This window comes from Cervus elaphus, chromosome 8 (assembly GCF_910594005.1).
Source record: "Cervus elaphus chromosome 8, mCerEla1.1, whole genome shotgun sequence".
NCBI lineage: Eukaryota > Metazoa > Chordata > Mammalia > Artiodactyla > Cervidae > Cervus > Cervus elaphus.
This window is the reverse complement of record NC_057822.1, coordinates 18,277,032-18,299,146: the sequence shown is the minus strand read 5'-3', so window position 1 is coordinate 18,299,146 and position 22,115 is coordinate 18,277,032. Positions and strand designations below refer to the sequence as shown.

The following is a 22,115-nucleotide window of genomic DNA, read 5'->3' as shown; positions in this document are numbered from 1 at the left end:
CTCAACCCAGGGATTAAATCTGGGTCTCCTGCATTGCAGCCAGACGCTTAACTATCTGAGCCACTAGGGAAGCTCTCTTTCTACCAAACATACCCTTATAATACATAGATTCTTAACCTTGCTTCAACATCATTGTCAAGACACTTAACCAAACTTTATTCACAATTAAAAAGAAAGTAAAAAGGATGCAATGTCCCCGAATCACCTTATTCACAGGCACAGCATAATCATTAGTTATTAAGTCAAATACTGAAACCTACAGACTGCAGTCAAACTACTATGGATGAGCTAGGTAGAGAACCCATCTATTCTGCAAATACAATGAAAATAACATTATGCTTCTTTCACAGAATCCTGAATTTTTTGTATTTTACATAGTGCTGATCTTAGCATCTTTCTATTCCAAAAACCTGTGTTGTGATCTATCGCACAAGAACAAAATACTCCCAAGTCTAAACACCTCATCATTGAGAAAGTTTCTTCTACTTTCTGCAAAGATATCTTGATCGACAAATATCAAATTTGCCCTAGCTAATGAACTTCTTGGTTATAATAACTTCCTGCTAGCTGACAAAAAATTTCAGAGCTTGGCCAAAGCAAGATGAGCTTGCATTTCATTGGATGCCTTTAACATCCACATGAGTGATGCTGATTTCTTTTCTTATCTCCCCCATGATACAGTAAGGAGGAGCAGTGTCACTGGGTTGGTCCAGAAATGAAGAAAATGAAATGGTAATTCTGATTTTCCATTCTTTTTTTAAGAACGTCACTCAGCTTGATGGGTCTAGACTTTCTCATCTGCTACATGGACCCCAAGAAAGCAGTGGTCCAAATCTAAATATCTGACACCAGCCTATCACTTTTTCCTCCTGAAACAATAACAAGTATCAGTGAATGATCCTGGCATGGTCTCCTGCAAAGCCAAGAAGCAGCCTCAATGTCTTTACCACTGTTTTCCAGGTCCTTTGTCTCCAAAGTACACCCTGAAAGTGTGAATAGAATCCCCTACGTTAGGGATGTTGTGTTAGAATTTCTATTTAGAGTTATTTTACCTTCAAAAATGTTAAATAAACTCAACATAGCTCATGCTTAATATACAAATGGACACTGGCACCTTTGGCCAGTATCAGATGACCAGTGTCACATGCGAAACTTGAAGTTTCCAAAGCAGACGACCATGGAAAAAGAGCTGACAAGCCATCTCACTGTCATGATCACTCAGAATATTACTGTTTACATTTGCTCATCTCAATGGATTTATGGGTTTCATAACCTGGTTTTAACAAAGCCCAGCTGAGATTCCTGCCAATAAACATCAGATTTAAGATATAAAAAGAATGCACACACAAAAAAGAGGCAGAGCTGATACATCCCCTTCTGTCATAGAATCTTTTGTACCTCATTCTGGGGTGAAAACTGATTAACTGATTAGATGTGAAAGATCAGTGAAACAATACTGAAGTCATCAAAGCCTTCTGAAATTTGGTTTTGCATTTAGTATAATTAAAGAAAGAAAGTGAAAGTATTAGTTGTTCAGTCTTATCTGACTCTTTGCGACCCCAGGGACTGTAGCCCACCAGGCTCCTCTGTCCATGAGATTTCCTAGGCAAGAATACCGGAGTGGGTTGCCATTTCCTCCTCCAGAGGATTTTCCCAACCTAGGGATCGAACCCACGTCTACTACTTGGCAGGAAGATCCTTTACCACCAAGCCACCAAACCCACTGGAGTTGTTCCCTAACCCCCAAAGTTCCCTGTAAGCCAGGCCCCTTGGAGGATGTGGCTATAAAGAAGAGAAAAAGAATTAAAGGATTTTAGGTCACTTTGGAATGAGGAGGAAAAGAGCAGAGAAGGGACTAGGACACAAGCAAGGTGAGCTCTGGATGAACTGGCAAGCGATCCAAGAGAAGAGTAAACTCCTGCTTCGTACCATACCATGAACAGTACAGCAAGAGACACAGATTCGGTCTGTGGGTCAAATCCCCTGGAGAAGGGAATGGCAACCTACTCCAGTATTCCTGCCTGTAAAATCCCACAGACAGAGAAGGCTGGTGGGCCTCAGCCCATGGGATCGCAGAGTCGGACACAATCAAGCACACATACAACAAAACAAACGAACAGACTAACAGTAAGATGTCTCTGTGATAGCAGACAGCACCTTTCCTGCCCACCACATACTATAGCTACAGCTAGATGGTGACAATTGAGATTTCTAACACTGCTCGTAAGTGTCACAAAAACAAGTTTTAAAGACAACGGAGTCATCCATCAATGGTGGGGGGGGAAACTTCATTTCAGTAGGATCATTAGCTCACAAGGTAGCTTTCCTGTTTCCCAGGATGATAAACTTCATTTATCCCCATTACTTCCTGAGTAAATTATTTTATAATTCCTGGATTTGGCTCATGAAGATGACTGGTGACTCATAAACGCCAATCTGACTAATGCCTCACTTAGAGAACTCAGTATGCACGGAAGCCTAGACATCATTTCTCCTGCCAAGAAATGAATGTATAATATTTTCAGTAAAAACAAAGAAATGAACAGCCAGCACACCAAGGAACACAACTGCACCTGCTGTCACAGCGGTTTTTAGAATTTACTTGCTGGTAATTGGGAGTTGAAATACTCAGAGATGTAATAAGAAATAGCTGTTCCTATTTTAGAGTACAGTTTATGACCTTTCTATAATTCGGGTAATTTATTGCCACTTTAACATCTTTACCTCATTTGCCACAATTTTGTCTGTAGTTCGTTGACCTTTCCATTCAAATCAAGGGGAGCTGTATTTGAATAACAATGCTACTTTATTTATACAGCCCTGCTCTTGGGAAAAGTTCAAAGCACTTTATAAATATCTCTTTAAACCTAAAAGTAAGCTAAGAATCACCCTTTCTATTTTAGATAAAAATATAAAATAAGGAAAGTTTAAACAGTGAAACTTAGCAATTTAGAGAGGGTTTAACAAATCAGAGAGAATTTCGAGATAAAGATGGCGGGAGGCCCTGAATATTTATATCATCTCCAAACTCCACAAAATTGATCATAATGAACATTTTTAAGTCATAAGAACAAAATGAATGGGAGAGAATAAAATAAGATACCAGAGGTTCCAGCAAGATTTAAAAACTTTAGAAAACCCAGGGAGCCTATACATCGTTTGGAGCCTATACATCCTTCCAAGCAAGTTTTATAAAACTGATATTTTCTTCTAATCTTCCTATATTATTTCTTATTTCTCAAATGGTTCCAAAACTAAGAGAGGAAATAGAAATTTTACTTAAGTAAAACAGTCTCCAAATTGAAAAGAAATAGGAATCTCCAAATTGTAAAGACCCACCACCTTTCAATTAAATGATTTGGGGGGTGGAAATTTTACACCAAGACACAGAAGACAGCGAAATAAATGGACAGTGCCTTCACAATCTAAATCTGAAATTATTTCTAATTTATGTTTCTATGTCCAAATTTTCCAAAAGGTGACGGCAGAATAAAAAAATTCAGACATACAAAGCACATGATTTTTATTTCTTAATATGTGCTCTAGAAAAGCAAAGGTATCATTGCTTAAAAACAGGGGAGAAAACAGAAGCGTATCTGCCACAGGAGAGAGAAGTCCCAGATTTACAGCAAGAAGACTGCTCAGAGACAAATAGTCTAGTCTGATGCAGGACAAAGGACTCTGGGTGAGACTCCCAGGAGAAGATGAAAAAGATTTACAGAACCTCTATAATTACTAGCTGAGTAACATATTGATAAGTATATGCCAAATCTGACACAGTATATTCGGCAAAAATTAGGTATAAATGTATATCAAATTATGTGTGTACGCTCAGGTGTGTCCTACTCTGGGTGACCCCATAGCCTGTGGTCGGCCAGGTTCCTCTGTCTATGGGATTTCTCAGGTAAGAATACTGCAGACGGTTACCATTTCCTCCTCCAGAGGATCTTCCTGACCCAGGGATCAAACCCACCACTCCTATGTCTCCTGCATTGGCAGGTGGATTCTTTACCACTGGGCCACTTGGGAAGCCCATATCAAACTATGCTAACTCTAAACTTGTAAATTTTTAATTCAAAGAAAAACGAGCAAAAAATAAATAGATGTATATGTACAACTGAATCACTTTGCTGTAACCTGAAACTAACACAACTGTACTTCAGTATAAGATTTTTGTTAATGTATTAAATACAATCAGGGTATAATGATGGGTGTTTTAGTTATTATGCACCTATTTGAATAAACTAAAATTTCAGAAGCAATTATATTAGGAAAATGAAGGAAGGAAAGTGGGTTGGTTATTAGAGCCTAAATGTTTCCCTTCCTGAACAGACAGAAGATATCTAAAATGGGTGAAAACATAGTATGTAAAATATGAAGGTAAATATAAGAACAAACTGCTGAAATAATTATCATTTTCCTTTAAGCAGGACTAGGGTGTGAGGGAAGGATAAAGAAGGCAGTTAAAAATATTTGATGTCCGATTTTCATCGTTACCTAAGGTTTTATCTACATAGATAATGCTTTGATAAAAATTTTTAATTTAAGGCAAAAAAATCACTTACAAAGAAATTTCAGGCTTTATGAGATTATATTCACAGTCTATATAGTCTGGGTGGTAGTTAAGTCACCAAGTCGTGTCTGACTCTTGTGACCCCATGGACTGTAGCCCATTAGGCTCCTTTGTCCAAGGGATTTCCCGGGCAAGAATACTGAAGTGGGTAGCCATTTCCTTCTCCAGGGGATCTTCCCAACCAAGGGATCAAACTCAGATCTGCTGCACTGGAAGTGGATTCTTTACCACTGAGCCACCAGGGAAGCCCTATATAGTCTAATGCTTCCTTGTTTAATGCTCATTTTTCATTTAACAAACAATCAATTAAACTAACTCTAGAGTATCAGGTTGACTATTGCTGTAACATTTCATTTCTTCATTAGAGACACCTTGAATGTAAAAGGTGAATAAAACACTAGGGGAAAAATGTATATAAATATATATAAAGATGAGAACATCTTTTAAACATTAACTTTTTTTCCATTTCTTTTTATTAGTTGGAGGCTAATTAAACATTAACTACTTATACTTGAGCATTATATTTCTATAAAGTAGATTTTACTTTTGAAATTATCATAACCTTGCAACCATCTCTAACAAGTAGTACAACTCTGCTGGAAAGAAACCATAAAGCATAATATTAATGCGTTTTTGCCAACTTAATTGGTTTTCTGTGTGGTGCTTCTGTATTTTGCCTTAAGAGATGAAGTCTACCACAGAAGAACTATATTTTATCCACAGAATTAATCCAAGGAGACATGCAGAATAATTAAAATGTTTTCTGAATAAATGAACCCTATATTCACATAATGATTAAGCTAAATTTTCGGAACTAAACCAACAAATTGTTTCAAAGACAAACCATCTAATGAGGAAACCATGAGGGAAAAAATAACTTCATAACAAGATACTTCTCTCAGACACACACATTATACTGATGATAGCTTCTGAATTGTTTTCAAAATTATCCTTAAAGCTTTGTTGGGAATGGAGAGAAAGCACTGCTCTCACTCCCAGTGGCAGAATCATGGACTTTTTTTTTTAACAAACAACATTTAACATACTCACAACACTGAACCATAACAAATTACAAATGCTCACAAGTTTCTGTAAAAAATCTGATTTCATTTAAATGTTAAGACATCTCTTCTTTTTCAGAAATATTGATTAAGGAAGTAAAAACGTCAAAGAAGTGTGGCCCAATATAGGAGTAACTCTCTTCATCTATTTTTTAACTAGCTTTCTGAATTTCAATGAATGAGTCTTCTTAGGCCCATGAGAGAATAAAGTTAACCTAAACAACTTATAACTTTGAGGATTAAATTTTTGCTTGTAAGTTCTTACACTTCTAAAATTCCCCATTTAGAAGGGAGGAATCTATAGTGGTGCTAGTGATTAAGAATCCACCTGCCAATGCAGGAGAGGCAAGAGACATGGGTTTGATACCTGGGTTGGGAAGATCCCCTAGAGTAGGAAATGACAACCCACTCCAGTATTCTTGCCTGGAAAATTCCACAGAGGTGCCCGGTGGGCTACAGTCCATGTGGCCACAAAGATTCGAACATGACTGAGTGCCTGAGCACATACAGAGATATTTAGGTCCTAATCTCTAGAACCTATAAATGTTACTTTAAAAGGAAAAAGAGTCTTTGCAGATTTGAATACATTAAGAATCTTGAAATGAGGGGGGTGATCCTGGATTGTCTTGTGGGTCTTACTTCTGACCATATGTCTTTATAAGGTAGAGGGAGGTTTGATACAGGCAGAAGAGAAGGCAGTGTTGCCATGGAGGCAGAGACTGGAGTGATGTGGCCACAAGCCAAGTAATGCTTGTTGCCATCATAAATTGGAAGAGGCAAGGAGTGGATTTTCCCGGAGAGCCTCCAGAGGGAGCAAGGAATTGCTAACACAGTGGTTTCTGCCCCGTGATGCTGACTGTGGACTTCTGACCTCCGGAACTGTGAAGAATAAATTTCTGCAGTTTCAGGTACTACGGTTGCTACCCAGCAGCTCTGAGGAAACCAAGCACTCCACCCTTGCAAATGCATATGAGTAGGACTTACAATTATTATGCCAAACACACCAGACTAGTCTGCCACCGGAGAATTCACACGTTAGATGGGAAAATGTCACTTACCCTGAAGCTAAGGAAATTCTGACTTGGGCAAAGAGAAAAACTAATGTCTAAGTTGGTGACTTAGAGCGAACTCTTTTCCAAATGCTCCAAGGAGAATGGAGTTGCTTAAAGATAATTTTCCAGGTGACCTTCTCACCCAATTAATTACTTTTATTTAATTGTTTAAGTAAATAAATTAACTTTAAATTGTTAAAATAATTAATTACTTTAATAATTGCACTTAAAAACTAATAACAAAAGCAATATTTATTCATCACTGAAAATTTATAAAATGCAAAAAATAAGAAAATCAAAATTTTACCTATAATCTGACTATCCGGGGATCATTTCTGTTCATATTTTAATGTGATCCTTCTATTATGAATATTTGAATATCATTATTTTATTTTTACTTTATTTTACTAAAATAGGATCTAAAAACAATTTGCAACCAGCTTTTTAAATTCATTTAATAAATTATGAGCATTTTTCTCATCAGGACAATTTCTACAAAAATTTTTTAATGACCACATGTTTTACATAGTATTGTAGAGCAAAAATATTATAATTTCTTTCATGTAGATTATTTTCCCATTTTTCACTAATGCATCTCTGCTGATTTCCCAAGTTTTTAAAGGCAAGAAGTAAAGTAGGCAGTAACATTACAAATTCAGACATATAGGAAGATACCATCTTTGACATTAAACAAAGGTTAAGCCGCAATGTCAAATCTGGTTCCCTAGAGTAAAATGGTCATTTTCAGCCACAGCTCTCACTGTGTAAGGCAGCAGGAAATAAATAGTTTGAAGGTATAAGGATCCCCAGAGAAGCCCTTAATGGGACAAATCAATCATGGGAAAGAAGAACCTCATAAAGAAGTCTACCGTTCTACTCAACAGGCATTCATGCAGAACGATAATCTATATCCTCAACCTTTCATTAGCACAAATAAAGACACTTTCTAGGACGAAAAGATTTTAGTCACCATATAACAGAAGTGAGCTCATGAAGGATGGAGAACTTTGTTGAAGTCATCACAGTTGTCACTGGGAAGACCAAAGTACAGAATTCAAAGTCATAAGTTGGGACTTGCGGTCAAAAAGTTTACGTTAAAACCATAAATGAAATATCCCTCCATGCTAAGTATCACAGCATAAGTAGCCTGTATCTTGAACATATGTAGAGAGACCAACCCTAAAACAACATACAGGGGCTTCAGCTGTTACCAGAGTTATATCCATTTTTCTTTCTGATGTATCTGAGAGCTGAACAAGGTGGTGAGGAGAGTACCTGCGAGGTGTGTGCAGGATGAAGTGAGGAAAAGGCTGAAGAGGAGTCAGTACCTGGCGGGGAGGACAGCATCCTCTTGTGTTCCTGGTGCTCCTTTGGTGCTCCTTTCCCAGTGATTCCTCTTTCTCTCCCGCATCCTTAAACTGCGTGATTATATAACAGTCCCTACTCATTGGATGCTTGTGAAGATGAAATGTGTTAATCATGAAAAGCACTCTGAACAGTGCTTGGTCCACCCAGTCATCCTCAATGTGTTATTATTGTTACTGGTGCTTATATATTTAATCCAGTCTAAGGTAGCTGTTGTTTTTCATGTTTTAAAAACCCAAAAGATGAACATGTATTAGTGTCAATGGCATCATACAATGATTAGTGGCAGCATTTTTCTGTTTTGGTGGTATAACTGGTAGTGTCTTAGATTCAATGAATTCAGCATGAGACCCTCTCCTGCACATTTCATGCTGAGAGGTATGAATAGTGGATTTAAGCCCTAAAGAGTGTGTGCATAAAGACGGGAACACCATATCAGATTCTGCCAAAGAAAAGTCATTGAATAAATAAATCTCTTCAGTCAGAAAAAGAAACCAAGCATGATGATGTGTATAAATTTGTATTTCTGCATGCCTGTCTCACTCCTTCCTCTTCTCCCATCCCCATTCTCTGTAACGACATCCTCTAGTCATCCATGAAGCTCCAAACCCATTTAACACAGCACTCTTTGGGTGTTGCTACTGGGGGTCCCACAGATATCTCAAATTCCATAAGCTTGAACCCATGATCACTTCTGAAATCCTGACTCTCTTTCTCTTTTCTAACATTGACTAATGGACGGCCAAAATTAGAAACCTGGACTAAAAAGGGGGATGTGGAGTTTCTGCAGCGAATGAAAACACCCTCCCCACCAGTAAGATGAAAGCCTCTCAGTGCAGAAGGCCAAACCACGTGGCAGCTGATGGCCATTTATGACTGCTGGCGAGAGGAGTGCAAGAGAGTAGCCTGTACTCACACCGAGGCTCATCCTACCTACAAAGAAACATCCTCCATTAGAAACCAAGGAAATAAAACGGGCTGGAACATGGAGGAAAAAGCAGCCTTTACTCGGTAGCCTGAGGACTCTGCCTTTATCATCAACCACCACCAACCCTCCCACAGAGTACATGTGTCTCCTTGCAGGTCATTAAGCTTAGGCAACTTTTTGCAGTGGACACTTTTGTTCCCGCTCTAGCATCTCCTGCCTTCTTCCTTTCTTCTGGAACTTGCAGATTCAAAAGCAAATCAACGTCAATGAATCAAGTCAATTCGGATTACATCTCCTGTTATTTCAGCATGAAGAATCCAATACCATTGTTTTTCTTTGTGTCCCTATGAGTACACAGAACATCATGAGGCTGTGCAATATATTCTTATGGATGAAGGAAAAAATGAGAGAAGAAAATAAGGAAGAAAAGAAGGGAGGAGGGGAGAAGGAAGGGAGGGAAGGAGAAAGTCAGAAAATTTACAAATCAACAAGAGTAGAAATCACAGAAAAATAAAAGCTTGTTGATACAAACCAACAAACTGTAACCTCCTATCAACTTTTACCCTTCTCCATTTGGAGACACAAGCAGAAGCAACTGAGCTTTGATTTGTTTACAGGGAACTATGAGAAAGAATGAAGAAAAAATAAATTAGACTTAGATAACATCCATTCTGAATATGCAGGGAAAAAACCCATAAAGACCAAGGGCCCGATTCTCACTTCATATATCACTATTCTTTATTTTATTTGAATTCTACCTTCGTCTCTCAATCAGAAACTTATTTTGCAGAAAGAAAGTCTGTATAATTGACATATTTAGGTTCCCACATCCAAAATGACCTATACCAAAAAAGGGCTACAAAATGCATTTGATGAGGATAATAATATAATCAATGTTTTTCCCTTCTGTTAATGTATAAAGTGAGAAAACATGACTATATTTCTAGTGAAATACATAGCTGATCCAATAAATACAAAATCTGTGTAGAAAGTAGATACATATGATGCTAATTTTAAATATATTTAAATTCAAGTTAGGGGAGGAGCCTGGAGGGCTACAGCCCACGGGGTCACAAAGAGTTGGACAAAACCAAGCAACTAAGCCCAGCACAGCACAGGATAGGGTAAGCAGGACAGCTCGAGGCCACTTCTCAAACTGGCCATTTCACAAGTGCACAAAATGGCAGGAGTTGAGGAAGTTGAGGACTTCCTGCCATGCCTTCAGTTCAGAAACTCTCCTCCCTGTCCCATGAAACTTATAAATCAATCACATTCTTTCTTAGAGCCAAAGGACTACCATTGACACTCCAGAACACAGAACTCTAAGAGAGTAAAGTAAAAACAGTCATGGTTTATGAATCACTAATTCCTTCCTGGAGACTAGTTTGTTTCTGCTCTCATAATTGAGAAGATGTCAAGAATGAGGCCAAGTGCCTCATTCAGGAGGAGGCAAGATTTGGAAAATAAAGCATCACCTGGAGAGCAGATCCAGGTGATATGTTGGCAGGGCCTATGGTGAAGAATAAAGGGATGGGGCAGCTGGACAGCTACCAAACTGCAGAATGAAGTCAAGGGTGCCCTCAGCATCAACAACAGGGGATGGAAAGCTAGGGAGTGCAAAGAAACACACGCTCAACCACCTCTGTTCACCAGCAACTCCCAAAGGCCACATGTGGCCAAGAAGAGCATCCCCTCGAGAGACCATCCCTCAAGACCTTGGCTCCTTCCCGAGATGCTGAGGGGGTATAGAATAACACAACCAGGTAAATCCAGAATAAAGGCAGACACTGCATTCATGCTCCGTCTCTTCAGTCATGTCTGACTGTTTGCTACCCTATCGGAGGCTGCCCACCAAGCGCCTCTGTCCATGGGATTCTCCAGGCAAGAATACTGGAGTGGGTTGCCATGCCCTCCTCCAGGGGATCTTCCCCACCCAGGGATCGAACCCACGTCTCCTAAGTCTCCTGCATTGCATGTGGATTCTTTACCCACTGAGTGGCCTGGAAAACCCAAAGGCAGACAGACCAGACCCAAACAGGGGCCCTATGTAAATAACTTGTAATTTTCCTGCTTGTCCTTCTTGCATCTTTCCCCATATATCTTCTCTTGGTATTTCTCTTCCATGCTATTTCCTTTCTTAGAAATGACCACCAATCACATACTTTATAAAACATTTTAATAAAAGATAAATGTTATTAGATGTGCTAAACTGCCCCCATTCCCCCGCATCTCCCACCTCCCCACTGCATCTCCATTCACTCAGTTGCTGTGATCACACCCTTCTCTGTGGTTCAGGTCTTCAAGCTCAAAGCACAAGCACGTTCAATCACCACTTTCATGTAAATTACACGGTCTATTCTAAAGGGCAGGCTCCTGCTTCCCACCAGTAAGCTGAGAGCCCAAATCAAACGCTTTGGAAAGATGGCTCAGAAATCTACCATCCGGGGGTTTCTGACATACTCATGAGTATTGGAAGCACTCGCAATTTATTCAGGCATTCATCTTATTCCTTCTGCTTGACTATAAATTGCTTTGTGCAATTTAATAATTTAAATGTGTGTGTGAGTGCTCAGTCATTCAGTCGCGCCTGACTCTTTGTGACCCCAAGGACTGTAGTCCACCAGGCTCCTCTGTCCGTGGGATTTTCCAGGCAATAATGCTGGTGTGGGCTGACATTCCCTCCGCCAGGGAATCTTCCTGGACCCAGGGATCAGGAAGGCAGATTGGCAGGTGGATTCTTTACCCCTGAGCCACCTACTCACTCACAATACCAACTCTGACTCCTTTCTCCACAATTCCATGCACACAGTAGGTTTCCGATGACTATTAATTAAATAAATGTTTGCTAACAAGCCAAAGCCAGCTAGGATCCTACTGTTTAGACAGGCGAAGGCAGGCAAGATAAGCCATTGTCTCCACTGCAAAATCAGACACAAGTATCTGACACTCGGAACAGCTCCAACAAGCATCCTAATGGTATGCAGCGGATCGTACAGTTAAATAACTCCACTCCAAAAAGAAAAAAAAAAGTGGCAGCAAGGGAGGAGAATACACAAAGACCCAGCTGCCCGCAACATGAATAGCCTGGCAGGGTCATCCCGCCAAGGACCCACGGAGAATACAGATCAGAGGGAAATGGGAAATCTGAGAAGAGCCAGGGCCTTGACCTCGCTCACCAGAATCCATTTGCAACTCCCCTTTCCTTTGCTTCCTCCTGCCTCTGTCCCTCCCCAAACCTAAAGTTATGCAGGCATAACTTGAGAGCTGTGAGGCAAAAAGAACCAGCACTGTGTGGAGGAAGGAAGGTCCCCCGAAGCCGGCTCTGCAGCTGGGCCCCGGCTACATTGTGCTCATTATGCCTGGCAGGCCGGAGCCCGGGAGGGAGATCCCTCTGCAGCTGGCATTTTGGGAGCTAAGTAGTGGCAAGAATCTGAGAGGAAACACTACACTTTGTTCCTGGGGATGATCTGAAAAAAAAAGGGGGTGGGGGGCGGTCTGAAGATTTTAAACCAAAATTTCAAGGCTCAAAAATCTAACTTTGTTTTGTTGTTTTGGAACCAAAGACTATGACTCTGAACACAAAGGTGACATTGTCCCTGAGAATGAAAGGCTGAGACTCCAGTATATTTGCAGCTAAAATTTAAATATGTAAAGTGGATTTGAGTGCACGGTCTAAAGAAGGATACATTAGAGGTTTTCATCCTTGAAACAGAATGGAAAAGCTGGAAAGTACCTCAAGAGGTGTTGGCCCAGATGCCCGATTCTAGGATTATGATTATCTGCACCTGGAATCTCCTCTTCAAGATTTCTAGGGCTGGAGAGGTCATAAATTTTTTATAGCCCAGTGGAACGTGGTTTTCACCTTGAATGCATAAGTTCTTCCCTGCATTCAGCTGAAATCATTGCTGACTTCTCTTTGTCTAAATAGCCCTATAGACCAATGCCTGGGCGACTCTCACTCTCTTTGACATGCTCTTCTCAATTCCTTCTATGTCTTGTTCAACATTCCTCTAGAGGTAAAATAAATGAACATGATCTAAAGCAATGCATAGAGAGAAAAATTACCCCGTGAATCTGGAATCCTATATTTCTTATTAGAAATGTTATATTACCTTAGCAAATATTCCTCCTTCTCCCTCCCCCCACCACACACACACACACACACACACACACACACACACACCCATCCCTCTTTTGTATCTGGGACTGCATTGCTAGGTCTTTTTATTCTGTAGCTGCATTTCCCCTCCCATTTAAACATGCCCTGCAGACTTTACCAAACTACTCCTTATACTTGTTCCTACTGATTTCATCACGCTTTTGAGGGACCACTGTCCCCTCCCTAACAGGAACAGAATTCAAAAAGACTTCAGGAAATCTCCAAAGGAAATATAACCTAATTTGATTTCTTATCACTTTACAATTTAATGAGTAGTTTTAAAATTCCTTCACATCATCAATTCACCAAAAGGACTGCATACAGGGGGACCAAAGGCAATTTTGTGGGGCCGCTCTCCTCTGCTGAAGCAGAGCCACTGGCCACTGCTTTTGAAAAGCTAGATGCTCACCTTAGCAGAGTTATCGGTTATCGTTTAATTTTTTTTTCCCCCAAATGGAGTCATTTAACTCGTTTGCCTGAATCCCTCTGCTACTTCTCCCTAGAAATTAAAACCAAATCTAAACTCCTGGCCATAGTATCAAAGCTCCCTATACCTGGACCCCCACTGGACTCCACTACAAACCACAACTTTCTGACCTTCCCACGTTCACCGGCCCACTCTTTTCTGTCTAAAATGCACAAGACCAGGGACGTAGCTCTCTTGCTCCCTCTGCCTAACAGATACTTCCACAAGTTCTTCACAGACTGACACTCTCATCTGCCAGTGTTTGTTCGTCTGTACTTTTCCCTCTCTCTTCCCCCAAGGAACAGTTAAGCCCATAAAGATGCTGGGGTTGGGTAGGGGCTCTGGCCCTCACCATCTCCACTGCCACTGAGCGCATCCAGGGTATTTGTGCGATGAATGGACATGTGTGAGGTTTTGTGCAAATACCAACATTCAGGCTTGCTCCAATCTGACCACAACTATGCAAGCACTGGGGAGGGGACAGAAATATTCTGGTGAGAAAGATCAATGGATCTTTGCTTCCCTAACCCAGAAAGCAATAAGGGAAAGAGTGTACTACGAGGTTTTAAAAGAAATCCACAAGCAAACATGCATTTTCCTGCCCCTTCATTTACTTTCAGGACTCAGAACAAGTTTCTGATGACAAAATATGCATGGGACATATTTTCTTTGTTACCTCTAAAGCGATGACTATATTCATCAACACATGTAAAAAAAGAATACTATGTGAGAAAGAAGCCAAAAACTTACCAAAATTATGTCTTTCATTTCTAGTTCTCTTTCCAAGTCAGCATTATGGTTTACATAAATGAAAAACACTTTTTAAATGGATTCTGAGGCATGAATACTAGAATAAATTTTAAGAGCTACAGCAAAATGAAAATGCAAATTTACCCCCAAAGGATTCAGAGAGTACAACTACTGAGAAACTTGTTTTGCTCTTTGGTCTTTAAGATATATCTTATTCAGATTGCAAATACAAAGGGAGGAATTATCTTTAAGGACATAATTTTTCTTGTCAAGCCCAACGTTCCACAGGGCTACAGAAAATACGGGGCAGTTACTATTTCATTCACACATGGTAAAACTCATGTCTTTAGTGTGTACCACCATATGATGAAGAGTGTTATATCATCAAGAAACATAAAGCGGGGTATAAATTCATACCACCATCACTCACTGAGCTTATTCTGGTAGCCGTTTGACATCTTCACTCTTTACAAAAGTTATCACTATGACACAAGTGCCTTAAGCTATGCATCCTCTTGTCTGTCCCACCAACAGGTTCCCTGCTGGCCATGAGCCTCCTACCTTGCAGCCACTCTGAGTCCTGGTCTTCATCAGGGGCGTGGTCGTGCACAGCTCGATGGCCTCTGGCTCATGGAAGATGACTGCTGGCAGAGGTTCCTTTTTCAGTGTTAGGACATTCAACTTAGACTTCAGCATGGTCTGAAAGTGCTGAAAAGCAGGAAAAAACAAAAAGGCCAAACCGAGTGAAATCATTTGGAATTGTACAAGGCGCCATTGCACAGCAAACTCAGGAGCAAACTTTTTATGTTACTAATTCTATTTTTACTAGGGCAGGCCAAACGGTTTGAGTAAAATGAAAGAAAAAATCTGTCAGGATACTACCAAAATGAAACTATGGGAGACAGCCAATACCCACTCCTATGCCATGAAAACATGGGGCAGTGGTAGCCTTGCCAGAACTTTGTTCTTAGAGGTTCTTCCAAAGTGATATGTATGGATGAGATTCTAGATATGTAATCCATGCTAAAATCAGCTAAATAAATGAAGATGTTACAGGAGCTATTTGAAGGAAAGTTTAGAGATAATGAAAAAGAACTGATGAAAAACACACACGCTTGACTTTTGTTATCTGCCTTTTCCATTTGTGTCATGCCTTGGCTGTAGAACTTTAGAAAACTAGCTGCTTCTCAACAGACCATTTTATCTCTAAGTAAACATCTAGTCTACATTCAATTCTTATTGGCACTAACTTTGAAATATGCCCAGAATCTAACCACATTTAATCACTATTGTTTTTCTATATGTACAATTCAGGCACCATCTTCGTTTCGTCTATTATAGCAGCTTCCAACCTAGTCCTGCCACTTCCAACATTGCCACACAGCAGCCTAAGGGAATCCTTCTAAAATCTAATCAGCTGCCACCCTTCTGCCACAAGATTCCCAAGTCTTCCCCTCTTCTCATAAAAGAATTATAAGTCCTTACTTTGGCCTTCAAGCCTACGCATGCTTCAGGAACCCAAAGAAGCTCTAATCTCATTTCCTACCCATTATCCTCTCATTTACTTGGGCCCAGTAAATGATGAATGACAAATTCATGTTAATAATTTGAAAGTTAATTTTTCTTTAAACTTATAACACCATTAAACAGCAAGCTTAAAAAAAAAAAAACCACCATAATTATTACAAAGAGAGATTCATGGAAGAAAAGGAAAAAAGCTTATTTTTAGTACTTTTAATGGCACTTTTTTCTACTTTTTGAATGAAGGACATTGATTTTCATTTTGCACTGGGCCCCACAGATTATGTAGCTAAGCTTGGTACACATAAATCCTCATAACTATTTCCTTCCCCTGCTTTATTATTATCACTACTTATCATCACTATGAAATGTGTTTTATTACCATCTACTAGACTACTACTACTACCATCTACTATTATTCTATCACCATCCACTAGAATATAAGCACCATATAAGTAGAAACTGTTTTAATTAATGAAGTCTCCCAAGTACCTAAAACATCAACTGAAATACCACAGATGTCCCACAAGTATGTGTGGAAGGTAACTCAGACAATAAAATGAAAAAAAAAAAAAAACCACAGCTCAAATATAAAAATAATGATATCTACCAAGGATCATGGAATATACCAGCTCACAACTTCATCCAACTTGACATTTCTGAACATGTTATGGACTGTGAAATAAACATGGGACTGAAAGAAATGAATACACAAATTGTTGCTATTGTTACTTAGTTGTTAAGCCACATCTGACTTTTTGCAACCCCATGTACTGTAGCCCACCAGGCTCCTCTGTGGGATTTCCCAGGCAAGAATACTGGAGAGGGTTGCCATTTCCTTCCCCAGGGGATCTTCCTGACCCAGGGATCAAATCCACATCTCCTGTATTAGCAGGCAGATTCTTTACCACTGAGGCACCAGGGAAGCCTGAATACACAAGTACATTCACCTAAATATAAATTGCCAAAAACATTTCCCATACAATTCAATATAAAAGAAGTGGAAGTTTTAGAATCTGTATCAGGACAAGGCCGTCATTTTAAAATGGAAAAGAGACTTTCACTCAATTTTCCCAAGGAGTACTGATGTATAGTTTTTTAAATGTAAGGATGTCTTCCTGATAACTGCATAAATTGCAAGTCTTTGTATTAAGCTGAAGTTTCCATCTTTGCTCCTAATTGATTCCCAACCAATAGAGGGTATGGATTTGGGGTTGCAAGGTGGTCTGGGAAGAGAAACACAGATCACTGGGAGTGACAGCTTTAGTTGGTTTGCCTCTGTGGACAACTAACTGGAGCCACAGAATGAAGACTAAAGGGAGAGGGGCTCAGAATACGGGATAATGAGCAAGTGGGGACACTCCACCCTGGCCGCCATTTTGCTGGGGCTCCATGAAAGATACATGAAGCTGCAGCTCAACTCAGCTTGACTTCTGCCACACAGGAAGTCCTGAAGATGACACCAATGGCCCTATTCTTATGAGGGTTGGACAACCACAGTGCCCAGAAGTTCTGAGACTATCTTTCTTTCCCCACTGTCATTACTGTCAGAACCAATGGTTCAATCACTAGGCACAAGAGAGACTGGAAGTCACAGTTACATGTGCATCCCCCTTGATTACTTGCCTGGGAGCCAAGCAGAGGAAACAAACACTTAAAAAAAAAAAAAAAAGAAAATTTCAAATGTGAAAAGAAAAATAATGGAGCTCAAATTCCAAATGCAACACAATGTTGTTGTATAACCTCCACCATCTACTTTTACTTAATACTCCCACTCAGCCAGCACTGTGAGAGGCATAGCTGGAACAGAAATAAAATGAGAACCTCTTCTTAAAAGGTTTTGCACAATCAGTAGAGACTGTTAAATCAAATGACAACTACAATTCTACATGAGAAGTTTCTTAGAAGAGCTAAAGGAAAAGGCTAAGACAATATTTGAAAGTAAAATAGAGAAAATGATTCCCTTTTTTTTTTGAAAAGTGGCTTTTCTACCTTGATGGCATTGTCCTTTTTGTCCACTGTGAAAGGATGAAGGTAAAGAGAGAAATAAAATCTGGATTACGTGATGAATCATTGAGTCTACCACTTTTACAGAAAATTAACATTTGTATATAACTCTGAGTCTGTCTTGTAAACTTTCATCTGTAGAAGTGTGATAGCTAAAGATGCCTCTGATAAGAACACTCTTCTGCCCCTCCCTTGGGAAAAACTCCACAAGTATATGCTGCTTTGTGAAATGGGGCTGCCAATCACAGTTCCCCACCCCCTAACATTGGGAAAGAATATATAACACAGGTTGACTATCTGAGTACCCCATGTCCCTGGCCAAAGGCACTGGTTAAGAGGAAACTCAAGACTGGCTGAACAGAATCTTCTGGAAGGTTGATATGTAGGACTGCTAACCTGGAGTAAAGAGTCCAGAGCTGCAGCTGACCTTCTTTCCCCCCAAGGTCAGTCTGTGAATGATAATACCACACAGAGACAAGGAAAACTCAGAAATGGAGAGTCACAGACTTGACAAGGTTGAGCCCCTGGATCCAGCTGCATCTAGGTGCAGATCTAGTGATGGACTTACTGACAGTGTAAACCAATACACTGCCTTTTATGCTTATGTGAGCTTGAGTTATGTGTCTGATCCCCAGAACTCAAGAGTCTCAGCAATAAAAGTTACTTTTGAATAAAAAATCATCTGCAAAAATAAAAAGGAGATACAAAAATTTAAAAAGGACTTCACAAATGTTAATCTGCATAAATGAATAGCAACATTATCTCTTAAAAAATAGTGAATCTTGCAGTTAGTTATTTGAATAGGCTGAGCCTTAATGATCAAGCACCAATAACAATCCAAAGAAGGTATTATAGTCCTCAGGTCATTCATGTCTAAGATAAAGCCCTTTGAGCTGCCAAAATAACATAATCCCAACTATCAAGAGACAGTGAAATACTGTGAGTACAGTGATACCCAGTTCTTGTTGAGTAGCCAAGACTCATGTGCCATCACTAGCTCTGGTAGAACTGCATGACCTTGTACCTCCTGAGCCTCAATTTTCTCATTTTTTAACTTTAAAATGCTTGTTATAAGTCAAATGTGATATCACTTGTTCTTTGCATAGACAAACAAGTGTAATAAAGATAATGCAACCTCAAATAACATAATCCAGTAGCATCATAAAAAGGCAACACAAGAGCAATCTAATAGAGTAGTTCAGAAAAGCTATGGCTCCCAATGATGGATGCACAAGGTTCCATAAAGAAAATGTGTTATTCATCCTTAAAGAAGGGAAGTGAATAGTGCTGTAGAAAATTAGGGCACTGCCCAGGACAAATTCAACAAAGCTCTGCTTTCTACATTTGGTGCTTTATGTGGGATCCTAAAATAGAGCCTCTAAATCAAGCCCCATTATGCAGATGGGGTAATCGCCATGCCCTGTATAATTTTACAGTTGGTGCTTCCTACTCCTATTCAGACATTAATCTCTGGCAGTTTAGCAGGCAAGGATTTACATATTTTACCAATTCAAATCCAGTGTATCTCACCTTTGTATTGACTCTGTATCCAAAACACAAAACTTCTTTGGAAGGCAAATCCTGCCTTTTCATTTTTCTAAGATAACTGGAACACTATCTTCACTCAAATTAGAGGGAAGACATTAAAGGTTTTAATCCCTGGTTCATCTTTGCACTTTGAAGGCTGACTACAATGGTCAGTTTTAACTTGCAAATTACTGACTCAGTAATGCCCTAATCAAGCTTCAAAAATATTGCAAACGTTCTCAAGAGAACCACAAGGAACAAGTGGGTGAATGGAATTAACGGAAAAACTCAATAAACCAAACAAATGTTAATTTGTACAAGTATACAAAAATCAGTAGGGCTTTGACATTCCACACATAATCACATTTCATCATTTCATTTTAATACTTTAGGGTTCTGTAAGAATTATTGGAACTCATTTGTAGTGTCCTTACACTTTATACCACTTGTCTCAAAAAAAACAAAAAAAGTGTAGCCAGGTCCCACATATGAATTATGGAAAAAGTGAGATAATCTTTTGCATCCTTTAATAAAGATCTAATAATCTTTTACTTATTTTTAATGTATATTCTTAGATTTCTGCTTTTAAATATTTATTCTAGCACTTTCACCAAAAAAAAGCAAGAAAAATATTTTGCTAGATAAATAGCAAATAATTTGTTAGACGATTAAGAGTAATAATATGAGTGAATAAAAGATAATTTTACTTAAATTCAACTTTCATTTAAACACATTTTAGCACAAAGGTCTTGTTCATCTTTTATTTTTTAAAGTAAAGCAGGATTGGATAATCTCATCAAATATAATGGGCATACACAAAATTGTTTTACTTCAAGAATTAATTTTTAATGCGATTTGTGTTAATCTGGTATTTTAAGAAAAAAAGACATACATCAATTTGGCATGAACTTTCTCGCTGCAGATTTTCCTGGTGACTGCCATATTCAAAAAATGTTACAGCTTAAAGGCCTCCATCCCGATATTCATAAATTTGTCTGTCTCTATTAAAGTGATAGCTATTATTAAACTAACTGAAAATACTCATGTTCACACACCCATATTTATTCATGCAGTTTTTAATTATGGAAGCATTTCTTTTACACATCACAGATTTTCTCACGAGATTATGTGGGAGAAACAAAAATAACTTCATGCTCCAGAGTATGAGGAAAGTCCCCAAAGCTTATAAAAGACTTAACTCAGGGGAGTGTGTGTATGTGTATTCACTTATTTACTTTGTTATTGATCTGAAATACATACACACAAATACACATGTGCTGTATCCCTAGCTTAAGTAGTTTCTGCAATTTTCTAAACTATTTTTCTATATGTAAACAGTTAAACAATTTACTGTTGAACACAGGTTGCAAGCTCACAGCCCGAAGGCATGTTTGGCCTATAAATAAGCTTTATTTGATTCACAGACTGTTTTATGATTAAAATTTGAAGTAGTATTCAAAAATTGAGCTATATATGATGAAAATTTGCATTTCCACTTCTCTTAAAAGATCAGAAGATCAACAAAAGCAACTTGCATTCCCTCAGGGCAACAATTAGCTCCAGCTGGTTGTTGCAAATACTCTTATTTACTGAAGCATTTTTCCTCTACAATTCACCATGTCCCCTCTTCCCCCAATATCAGCTTTCTCTGCTATACTAAATACCCGTGACTATGCCTTACCAACTTCACTCCTACATTTGACTTGTGTGTGTGTGCTCAGTCGTGTCTGACTCTTTGCGACCCCATGGACTGTAACCTGCCAGGCTTCTCTGTCCACGGAGTTTTCCAGGCAAAAATACTGGAGTGGGTTGCCATTTCCTACTCCAGGACATTTGACTTGCTTGACGGTTATAGACATTTGAATTTGCAAACCCTGATGGAAAAATGACAAATGCTAGAAGCACAGAACAAAAATTCCACCCACTCAAGAAAAAAATTCAAATATAGCTGAATTAACTCTTCCCTAGTAGCTCAGACAGTAAAGCATCTGCCTGCAATGCAGGAGACCTGAGTTCGATCCCTGGGTCGGGAAGAACCCCTGGAGAAGGAAATGGCAACCCACTCCAGTATCCTTGCCTGGAAAACCCCATGGACAGAAGAGCCTGGAAGCCTGTACAGACCATGGGGTCACAGAGAGTCGGACATGACTGAGTGACTAACACACACACACATACTTAAATTAGGAATACTGAACTAACAGAATGTCAGTATGTGATAGAGAGAAGTAATAACATAAATGAGTCAAACTATCTGTCTGTGACATAAACAGATGGAGAGATATCCCATGTCCCTGGGTAGGAAGAATCAATATTGTGAAAATGACTATACTACCAAATGCAATCTACAGATTCAATGTAATCCCTATCAAATTGCCAATGGCATTTTTCATAGAATTAGAACAAAAAATTTCACAATTCATATGAAAACACAAAAGACCCTGAATAGCCAAATCAGTTTTGAGAAAGAAGAATGCAGCTGGTGGAATCAACCTTCCTAACTTCAGACTATACTTTAAAGTTACAGTCATTAAGATAGAATGGTGCTGGCACAAAAACAGAAATATAGACCAATGGAACAAGATAGAGAGCCCAGAGATAAACCCACGTACCTATGGGTACCTTGTTTTTGACAAAGGAGGCAAGAATATACAATGGGGCCTCTTATACAAAGATAGCCTCCTTAATAAGTGGTTCTGGGAAAACTGA

At 39.2% G+C, this 22,115-nt stretch overlaps 1 protein-coding gene across 2 annotated transcripts in view; it reads right to left on the bottom strand.

Annotated features, from left to right (window-relative positions):
• Window positions 1-22,115, bottom strand: part of PID1 (phosphotyrosine interaction domain containing 1) — a 243,932-nt gene that overhangs the window by 114,383 nt on the left and 107,434 nt on the right. For both annotated transcript variants that reach the window (XM_043909787.1, XM_043909788.1), the window contains exon 2: window positions 14,916-15,062. In XM_043909787.1, the coding sequence (XP_043765722.1) occupies window positions 14,916-15,062 (147 nt within the window). The remainder of the gene's footprint in view (window positions 1-14,915; window positions 15,063-22,115) is intronic.